This window comes from Chiloscyllium plagiosum, chromosome 25, assembly GCF_004010195.1.
Source record: "Chiloscyllium plagiosum isolate BGI_BamShark_2017 chromosome 25, ASM401019v2, whole genome shotgun sequence".
Classification (NCBI taxonomy): Eukaryota; Metazoa; Chordata; class Chondrichthyes; order Orectolobiformes; family Hemiscylliidae; genus Chiloscyllium; species Chiloscyllium plagiosum.
In genome coordinates, this window is record NC_057734.1 from 29,294,790 (window position 1) to 29,304,920 (window position 10,131).

General features: G+C 54.6%; 1 protein-coding gene across 1 annotated transcript; it reads right to left on the minus strand.

Annotated features, from left to right (window-relative positions):
* Positions 1-4,316: 4,316 nt before the first annotated feature.
* LOC122562416 (cell wall adhesin EAP1-like) lies at positions 4,317-6,763 on the minus strand. Its single transcript, XM_043715273.1, has 2 exons — positions 5,965-6,763; positions 4,317-5,275 (listed from the first exon to the last, which is right to left on the minus strand). The coding sequence occupies exons 1-2, from the start codon at positions 6,761-6,763 to the stop codon at positions 4,317-4,319; spliced, it is 1,758 nt and encodes a 585-aa protein (XP_043571208.1).
* Between the last annotated feature and the right edge of the window lie 3,368 nt (positions 6,764-10,131).

Sequence of the window (10,131 nt, forward strand, 5' to 3'; positions counted from 1 at the left end):
TGGGTTGTTGTGCATGGACCAGGAGCGTGGGTTGTTGTGCACGGAACAGGAACGCGGGGTGTTGTGCATAGACCAGGAGCGTGGGTTGTTGTTCATAGACCAAGAGTATGGGTTGTTGTGCATAGACCAGGAGCATGGGTTGTTGTATGCACGTACCAGGAGCACGGGTTGTTTGCGCAGGTACCGGGAGCATAGGTTATTGTACGCAGGTACCAGGAGCATGGGTTGTTGTGCATGGACCAGGAGCGTGGGTTGTTGTGCACGGACCTGGAGCGTGGGCCAGGGGCGGGGGTTGTGCACGGGTACCAGGAGTGTGGGTTGTTGTGCACGGGTTCCAGGTGCTTGGGTTGTTGTGTGCGGGTACCAGGATCGTAGGTTGTTGTGCGTGGGTACCAGGAGCGTGGGTTGTTGTACATGGGTACCAGGAGCGTGGGTTGTTGTGCGCGGGTACCAGGGGCGTGGGTTGTTGTGCATGGGTACCAGGTGCGTTGCTTGTTATGCGCGGGTACCAGGAGCGTGGGTTGTTGGGCGCAAGTACCAGGAGCGTGGGTTGTTGCGCACAGGTATCTGGGGCGCAGATTGTTGTGCGCGGGTACCAGGAGCGTGGGTTGTTGGGTGTGTGTACCAGGAGCGCGGGTTGTTGTGCACGGGTACCAGGAGCACGGGTTGTTGTGTGCGCGTACCAGGAGTGTGGGTTGTTGTTTGCGAGTACCAGGAGCATGGGCTGTTGGGCGCAGGTTGTTGTTGTATGTGGGTACCAGGTCCAGGGGTTATTGTGCACAGGTACCAGGAGCGCGGGCTGTTTTGCACAGGTACCAGGAACGCGGGTTGTTGTGTGTGGGTACCAAGAGCATGGGTTGTTGTACGCGGGTACCAGGAGCGTGGTTTTTTTGTGCGTGGGTACCAGGACCACGGGTTGTTGTGCACAGGTACCAGGAGCACGGCTTGTTGTACGTGGATACCAGGAGCACGGGTTGTTGTGCGCTGGTACCAGTAGCACGTGTTTTGCGCGGTTACCAGGAGCACGGGTTGTTGTGCGTGGGTACCAGGACCGCAGGTTATTGTGCACGGGTACCAGGAGCATGGGATTTTGTACGCGGGTACCAGGGATGTGGGTTGTTTTGCGCGGGTACCAGGAGCGCAGGTTGTTGTGCGCGGGTACCAGGAGCATGGGTTGTTGTGCGTGGGTACCAGGAGCGTAGGTTGTTGTGGGCGGTTACCAGGAGCACGGGTTGTTCTACACGGCTACTCGGATCGCGGGTTGTTGTGCGCGGGCACCAGGAGCATGGTTGTTGTGCATGGACCAGGAGCACGGGTTACAGTGGACGGACCAGGAGCGTGGGTCGTTGTGCATGGATCAGGAGCGTGTGTTGTTCTGCATGGACCAGGATCGTGGGTTGTTGTGCACCGACCAGCAGCGTGGATTGTTGCACGCAGATCAGGAGCGTGGATTGTTGTGCATAGACCAGGAGCGTGGATTGTTGTGCATGGACCAGGAGCGTGGATTGTTGTGCACGGACCAGGAGCGTGGATCATTGTGCACGGACCAGGGGTGTGGATTGTTGTGCACGGACCAGGAGCGTGGGTTGTTGTGCACCGACCAGGAGCGTGGGTTGCTGCGCGCAGACCATGAGTGTGGATTGTGGTGCATGGGCCAGAAGTGTGTGTTGTTGTGCATGGACCAGGAGCATGGATTGTTGTGCACGGACCAGGTGTGTGGATTGTTGTATGCGGGTACCACAAGCACAGGTTGTTGTATGCGGGTACCAGGAGCATGGGTTGTTGTGCGCGGGTACCAGGAGCGTGGGATGTTGGGCGCGGGTACCAGGAGCACAGGTTGTTGGGCACGGGTACCTGGGGGCGCGGATTGTTGTGCGCGGGTACCAGGAGCGTGGGTTGTTGGGTGTGTGTACCAGGAGCGCAGGTTGTTGTGCACGGGTACCAGGAGCACGGGTTGTTGTGCGCGGGTACCAGGAGCATGGTCTGTTGGGTGCGGGTACCAGGGGTGCGGGTTGTTGTTGTATGTGGGTACCAGGAGTGTGGGTTATTATGCACAGGTACCAGGAGCGCGGGTTGTTGTGCACGGGTACCAGGAGCGTGGGCTGTTTTGCACAGGTACCAGGAGCGTGGCTTGTTGTGTGTGGGTACCAGGAGCATAGGTTGTTGTACGCGGGTACCAGGAGCATGGTTTTTTGTACTTGGGTACCAGGAGCACGGGTTGTTGTGCACAGGTACCAGGAGCACGGCTTGTTGTGCGCGGGTACCAGGACCATAGGTTATTGTGCACGGGTACCAGGAGCGTGGGATTTTGTATGCAGGTACCAGGGGCGCGGGTTGTTTTGCGCGGGTACCAGGAGCGTGGGTTGTTGTGCGCAGATACCAGGAGCACGGGTTGTTGTATGCGGGTACCAGGAGCGCAGGTTGTTGTGCGCGGGTACCAGGAACACGGGTTGTTGTGCGCAGGTACCAGGAGCGTAGGTTATTGTGCGTGGTTACCAGGAGCACGGGTTGTGGTGCACAGGTACCCAGATCGCGGGTTGTTGTGCGCAGGCACCAGGAGCGTGGTTGTTGTATGCGGGTACCAGGAGCACGGGTTGTTTGCGCGGGTACCAGGAGCATAGGTTGTTGTACGCGGGTACAAGCGGTGTGGGTTGTTGGGCACGGGTACCATGAGCGTGGGTTGTGCGCGGGTACCGGGGCAGGGATTGTGCACGGGTACCAGGAGTGTGGGTTGTTGTGCACGGACCAGGAGCGTGGATTGCTGCGTGCAGACAAGGAGTGTGGATTGTTGTGCAAGAACCAGGAGCGTGGGTTGTTGTGCAAGGACCAGGAGCGTGGGTTGTTGTACGCGGGTACCAGGAGCACGGGTTGTTGTGCGCAGGTACCGGGGCGGGGGTTGTGCACGGGTACTAGGAGTGTGGATTGTTGTGCAAGGACCAGGAGCGTGGGTTGTTGTGCATGGACCAGGAGCGTGGGTTGTTGTGCACGGAACAGGAACGCGGGGTGTTGTGCATAGACCAGGAGCGTGGGTTGTTGTGCACGGACCAGGAGCATGGGTTGTTGTGCATGGACCAGGAGCGTGGGTTGTTGTGCACGGACCAGGAGCGTGGGTTGCTGCGCGCAGACCATGAGTGTGGATTGTGGTGCATGGGCCAGAAGTGTGTGTTGTTGTGCATGGACCAGGAGCATGGATTGTTGTGCACGGACCAGGTGTGTGGATTGTTGTATGCGGGTACCACAAGCACAGGTTGTTGTATGCGGGTACCAGGAGCATGGGTTGTTGTGCGCGGGTATCAGGGGCATGGGTTGTTGTATGCAGGTACCCGGAGCATGGCTTGTTGTATGTGGGTACCAGGAGCGTGGGTTGTTTGTGCGCGTACCAGGAGCATAGGTTGTTGTACGCGGGTACGAGGAGTGTGGGTTGTTGGGCATGAGTACCGGGGAGCAGGTTGTTGTGCGCGGGTACCAGGAGCGTGGGTTGTTGTGCGCGGGTATCATGGGCGGGGTTGCGCACGGGTACCATGAGCGTGGGTTGTTGTGCGCGGGTACCAGGGACGGGGGTTGTGCACGGGTACCAGGAGTGTGGGTTGTTGTGCACGGGTACCAGGAGCGTGGGTTGTTGTACGTGGGTACCAGGAGCACGGGTTGTTTGCGCGGGTACTGGGACCATAGGTTGTTGTACGCAGGTACCAGGAGCATGGGTTGTTGTGCGCGGGTACCATGAGCGTGGGTTGTTGTGCATGGGTACCAAGGGCGGGGGTTGTGCACGGGTGCCAGGAGCGTGGGTTGTTGTGCACGGACCAGGAGCGTGGGTCGCTGCGTGCAGACCAGGAGTGTGGATTGTTGTGCAAGGACCAGGAGTGTGGGTTGTTGTGCATGGACCAGGAGCATGGGTTGTTGTGCACGGAACAGGAGTGCGGGGTGTTGTGCATAGACCAGGAGCGTGGGTTGTTGTTCATAGACCAAGAGTATGTATTGTTCTGCATAGACCTGGAGCGTGGGTTGTTGTATGTGCGTACCAGGAGCACGGGTTGTTTGAGCACGTACCCGGAGCATAGGTTATTGTACGTGGGTACCAGGAACATGGGTTGTTGTGCATGGACCAGGAGCGTGGGTTGTTGTGCACGGATCTGGAGCGTGGGTTGTTGTGCGCGGGTACCAGGGGCGCGGGTTGTGCACGGGTACCTGGAGTGTGGGTTGTTGTGCACGGGTTCCAGGTGCTTGGGTTGTTGTGTGTGGGTACCAGGATCGTAGGTTGTTGTGCGTGGGTACCAGGAGCGTGGGTTGTTATACATGGGTACCAGGAGCGTGGGTTGTTATGCGCGGGTACCAGGAGCGTGGGTTGTTGGGCGCAAGTACCAGGAGCGTGGGTTGTTGGGCACAGGTATCTGGGGCGCAGATTGTTGTGCGCGGGTACCAGGAGCGTGGGTTGTTGGGTGTGTGTACCAGGAGCGCAGGTTGTTGTGCACGGGTACGAGGAGCACGGGTTGTTGTGCGTGGGTACCAGGAGCGTGGGTTGTTATACATGGGTACCAGGAGCGTGGGTTGTTGTGCGCGGGTACCAGGGGCGTGGGTTGTTGTGCATGGGTACCAGGTGCGTTGCTTGTTATGCGCGGGTACCAGGAGCGCAGGTTGTTATGCACGGGTACGAGGAGCACGGGTTGTTGTGTGCGCGTACCAGGAGTGTGGGTTGTTGTTTGCGAGTACCAGGTGCATGGGCTGTTGGGCGCGGGTACTAGGGGCGCAGGTTGTTGTTGTATGTGGGTACCAGGTCCAGCGGTTATTATGCACAGGTACCAGGAGCGTGGGTTGTTGTGCACGGGTACCAGGAGCGCGGGCTGTTTTGCACAGGTACCAGGGGCGTGGGTTGTTGTGTGTGGGTACCAAGAGCATGGGTTGTTGTACGCGGGTACCAGGAGCACGGCTTGTTGTACGTGGGTACCAGGAGCACGGGTTGTTGTGCGCTGGTACCAGTAGCACGTGTTTTGCGCGGTTACCAGGAGCACGGGTTGTTGTGCGCGGGTACCAGGACCGCAGGTTATTGTGCACGGGTACCAGGAGCATGGGAGTTTGTACACGGGTACCAGGGGTGTGGGTTGTTTTGTGCGGGTACCAGGAGCGTGGGTTGTTGTGCGCAGATACCAGGAGCACGGGTAGTTGTATGCGGGTACCAGGAGCGCAGGTTGTTGTGCGCGGGTACCAGGAGCATGGGTTGTTGTGCACGGGTACCAGGAGCGTAGGTTGTTGTGGGCGGTTACCAGGAGCACGGGTTGTTCTGCACGGGTACTCGGATCGCGGGTTGTTGTGCGCGGGCACCAGGAGCGTGGTTGTTGTGCATGGACCAGGAGCACGGGTTATAGTGCACGGACCAGGAGCGTGGGTCGTTGTGCATGGATCAGGAGCGTGTGTTGTTCTGCATGGACCAGGATCGTGGGTTGTTGTGCACCGACCAGCAGCGTGGATTGTTGCACGCAGATCAGGAGCGTGGATTGTTGTGCATAGACCAGGAGCGTGGATCGTTGTGCATGGACCAGGAGCGTGGATTGTTGTGCACGGACCAGGGGTGTGGATTGTTGTGCATAGACCAGGAGCGTGGATCGTTGTGCATGGACCAGGAGCTTGGATTGTTGTGCACGGACCAGGGGTGTGGATTGTTGTGCACCGACCAGGAGCGTGGGTTGCTGCGCGCAGACCATGAGTGTGGATTGTGGTGCACGGGCCAGAAGTGTGTGTTGTTGTGCATGGACCAGGAGCGTGGATTGTTGTTCATGGATCAGGAGCACGGTTGTTGTGCATAGACCTTGAGCATGGGTTGTTGTGCACGGACCAGGTGTGTGGATTGTTGTATGCGGGTAACAGGAGCACAGGTTGTTGTATGTGGGTACCAGGAGCATGGGTTGTTGTGCGTAGCTATCAGGGGCGTGGGTTGTTGTATGCGGGTACCCGGAGCACGGCTTGTTGTACGTGGGTACCAGGAGCGTGGGTTGTTGTACGCGGGTACCATGAGCGTGGGTTGTTGTGCGCGGGTACCAGGAGTGTGGGTTGTTGGGCACGGGTACCAGGAGTGTGGGTTGTTGGGCACGTGTTCCAGGTGCTTGGGTTGTTGTGTGCGGTACCAGGGGCATGGGTTGTTGTGCGCGGGTACCAGGAGGGTGGGTTGTTGTGCACGGGTACCAGGGGCGTGGGTTGTTGTGCGCGGGTACCAGGAGCGTGGGTTGTTGTACATGTGTACCAGGAGGGTGGGTTGTTGTGCACGGATACCAGGGGCGTGGGTTGTTGTACATGGGTACCAGGTGCTTGGCTTGTTGTGCACAGGTACCAGGGGCGTGGGTTGTTGTGCGTGGGTACCAGGTGCGTGGGTTGTTGTATGCGGGTACCAGGAGCGCAGGTTGTTGTGCATGGGTACCAGGTGCGTGGGTTGTTGGGCGCGGGTACGAGGGGAGCGGGTTGTTGTGCGCGGGTACCAGGTGCGTGGGTTGTTGTGCGCGGTTACCAGGATCGCGGGTTTTTGTGCGTGGATACCAGGAGTGTGTGTTGTTGTGCACAGGTACCAGGTGCGTGGGTTGTTGTGCGCTGGTACCAGGGGCGCAGGTTGTTGTGCATGGGTACCAGGAGTGCGGGTTGTTGTGCACGGGTTCCAGGTACTTGGGTTGTTGTGCGGGGGTACCAGGATCGTGGGTTGTTGTGCGTGGGTACCAGGAGCATGGGTTGTTGAGCGCGGGTACCAGGGGCGTGGGTTGTTGTGCGCGGGTACCAGGAGCATGGGTTGTTGTGCATGGGTACCAGGATTATGGGTTGTTATGCGTGGGCACCAGGGGCTTGGGTTGTTGTGCATGGGTACCAGGAGTGTGGGTTGTTGGGCCCAGGTACCAGGGGCGTGGGTTGTTGTGCATGGGTACCAGGTGCGTGGCTTGTTATGCGCGGGTACCAGGAGTGTGGGTTATTGGGCACGGGTACCAGGAGCGTGGGTTGTTGGGTGCGGGTACCAGGAGCGCGGGTAGTTGTGCGCGAGTACGAGGAGCGTGGGTTGTTGGGCACAGGTACTAGGAGCGTGGGTTTTTGGGCGCGGGTACCAGGAGCGCGAGTTGTTGTGCACGGGTACCAAGAGCACGGGTTGTTGTGCGTGGGTACCAAGTGTATGGGTTGTTGTGTGCGAGTACCAGGAGCATGGGCTGTTGGGCTCGGGTACCAGGGGCGCGGGTTGTTGTGCGCGAGTACCAGGAGCGTGGGTTGTTGGGCACAGGTACTAGGAGCGTGGGTTTTTGGGCGCGGGTACCAGGAGCACAGGTTGTTGTGCGCACGGGTACCAGGGGCGTGGGTTGTTGTGCACGGGTACCAGGAGCGCCAGAAGGTACCTCCACAAGCAGTTTCGTGAGCAGGGGTAGGCGTGCGGTGCACATCAATACATGCCCGACATGCACGTGCAGCATAATAAAAATGCTGGGTGTGTACTCGAATTCCCATAGTCTAAAGGGGGTTTTCCCCAGAGCCTTTCCATTTAATGAATCCAAAACAGCTGAATGGTGGTTGGACCAAGACCGATCCTCCCTATTCTCCATTTGGGACAGAGGGAGGACTGACAGGGAGTCTCACGAATCATTCATGCGAGGACCTGACTGGACCATCTATGCTGCCAATGTTAAGTTCACCTGCGAGACTGACGATGATAATATACAAAAAATAAATGTTGGTTCCAACCCCACTACAACCCTTCGCATACATCCCCAAACTCTGTCCCTCACTAACATCACAGATGAAGGAACGCCCATGGGGACTATTTGTTTTAAACTCAACTGCACGTCAGGGTGAAATGCTGGAACCAGTGAATATTCCTCTTCCCTGCTCTTTATCCCTTCCAGACACTGATCAATTTCCTCTGGAAGTATCTTGAGCCTTGACCTTCTCAACAAGTCTACTACAAGTGGCACATTCAAAACCATTCAAAACAATTCAGACTAGTTACCTGAGACAATACAATGGAAACTATTGTGTCTGTAGTCTCAAGGCCGAGCCTTTGCTCCCTCCAAATTGGTCTGGATCTTGCTACTTGGTCCCTCATGTTTGCCATTGCAGTTCCCTCCCCCTTCATCCCAACATACACCTACTTGGATCCAAACGGTCCATCACTGACACTGAGTGATTCATTATGGTCGCCTTCTTGCCGATGGGACCGCTAAGGCCACGAGGGAACTGATCAATAAGGCCTCAACTTGAGAGAGGCTGGTTGATGAGACTGTCAACGGCTTTGAGGATGTCAGTGCTGCCATCTCTGAGGTCTTGGCTGACATTGTTCGCTGCCGCACTGTCATCACTTTACAGAATTGTCTGGCCCTTGACTATTTGCTAGCAGCACACGGTGGCAGCTGTGCTGTTATTGGCTCCAAATGTTGCACATACATTCCAGACACTTCGGACAAAATAACTAACCTAGTGGATCCCATGTGCCTGGAGGCCAGTAAGATCCAGCACAAAGGGAAGCAGTTTCATGATAATAACTGCTCCAGTTGGCTCGGGTGGCTAGGAGCCGGTTCTTGGGGCTCGTACCTTTTACATGCCTTAATCATATTCATTGTTATTGTTATCGCTTGTTGCGTTGTTATGGCCGTCTTTAATTCATGCTGTAAAGTTTTGATTATTAGAGTTATGCCGGGTGCTAGTGTTCATACTCATAAAACTATAGAGCATCCCTCGATGGTGGACACAGACATTGGAAACATGGCTGTAAGTGGTCGAGAGTCCATGGTTGACCATGGCCTCAGACCAGAAGGGGGGACTAAAGTAGAGCATGCTGGGATCATTGACATAATTTTGTGCTGATTGCTAATGTGCTCACTGCTGCAGGATCGAGCTGGATAAACGGAAGTATGTCCATTACCAAGTAGAATCACAAACTCAAAACAACTGGTGGCTGCAGTCTCAGTAGACTGAACCTGCTCGGATGATAGTCATGGGACATTCTGTCTGAAGAACTGTTTCCATAACCAGTACTGTGTGCTTTGCTGTGGTTAAGGGTATAAAGAGCTGTTGATCTCTGTAATCAGGGAGAATGCTTGGTCAAAACCCATGTTTAGGGTGACCTCTCAGCTCCCAAAAGCTTTTGTTTAATAAACTATGCTTTGACTTGCTGCTAAATCTGATTCTCAAGTAATCTTTCTCTGCAACACTGGTCTACCATTCAAGGTCATGACTGATCTATGTCCTGCTTTCATCTACCTGCCTTTCATTAAAACCTATCATCACCTCGGGGATAAAAATCAATCATTATCCAGTATTAACTGCCATTTGCAGAAAGAGTTCCAAACTTCAACCACCCTTTGCATTTAGTAGTGTTTCCTGATTTCACTCCCGAAATGTCTGACTCTAGGTTTTACACTACATCCTAGATTCCTCAACCAGTAGAAATAGTTTCCATCTACTCCATCAGTTCACTTAATACCTTCAAGACTTCAATCAAATGGCCCCTCGACCTGTTAAATTCCAAAAGAATACAACTTTAGCTTGTGTAATCTCCTTTATAATCTATCCTTGAAGTTCAGCTGTCTTGGTAACACAGAATTTGGTATTGTTGAGAGATATGATGCTGAATCTATTCATCTGCACTCAAAACAAATACAACAATTCCAAATTTATTATCCTAAACTGATTATCAGTGTTATCAATTAAGAGGTCTTTCACATTTAGGTAGAATCTATCTATATCTGCACTAATAATTAAGCTTGTAATGTAGCTCCTTGCTAGAAATGACATATTCATACGCAGCATCGATTGTTTGCAAACAAGAGGAATATATTCCAGCCTTGCAACTTTTTAAAAATTATTCAAGAGCCTAAATTTCCCTGTTGCTTTCTCCATAGTAACACCTCAGCCAATTATAATCAACTTGTCAATCATTACCCTTTTCTTCTGCAGTCTAAATTATTGTGATCACTTGAAATTTGTCATTCTTGCCATGATCCTGAGGAGTATAGGATGAAATGCTTTGACAACATGTTTTTCCAATAACATTAAAATTAAAATATCATTTGATCTCCTTATTCCAGTCTTTCCTATAATGCCTGGTGAGCTAACTTGGTAGATTATGACCCTAAATCTCAGTCTTTCGTGTGAGCTTCACATTAGGCACTATTGTTC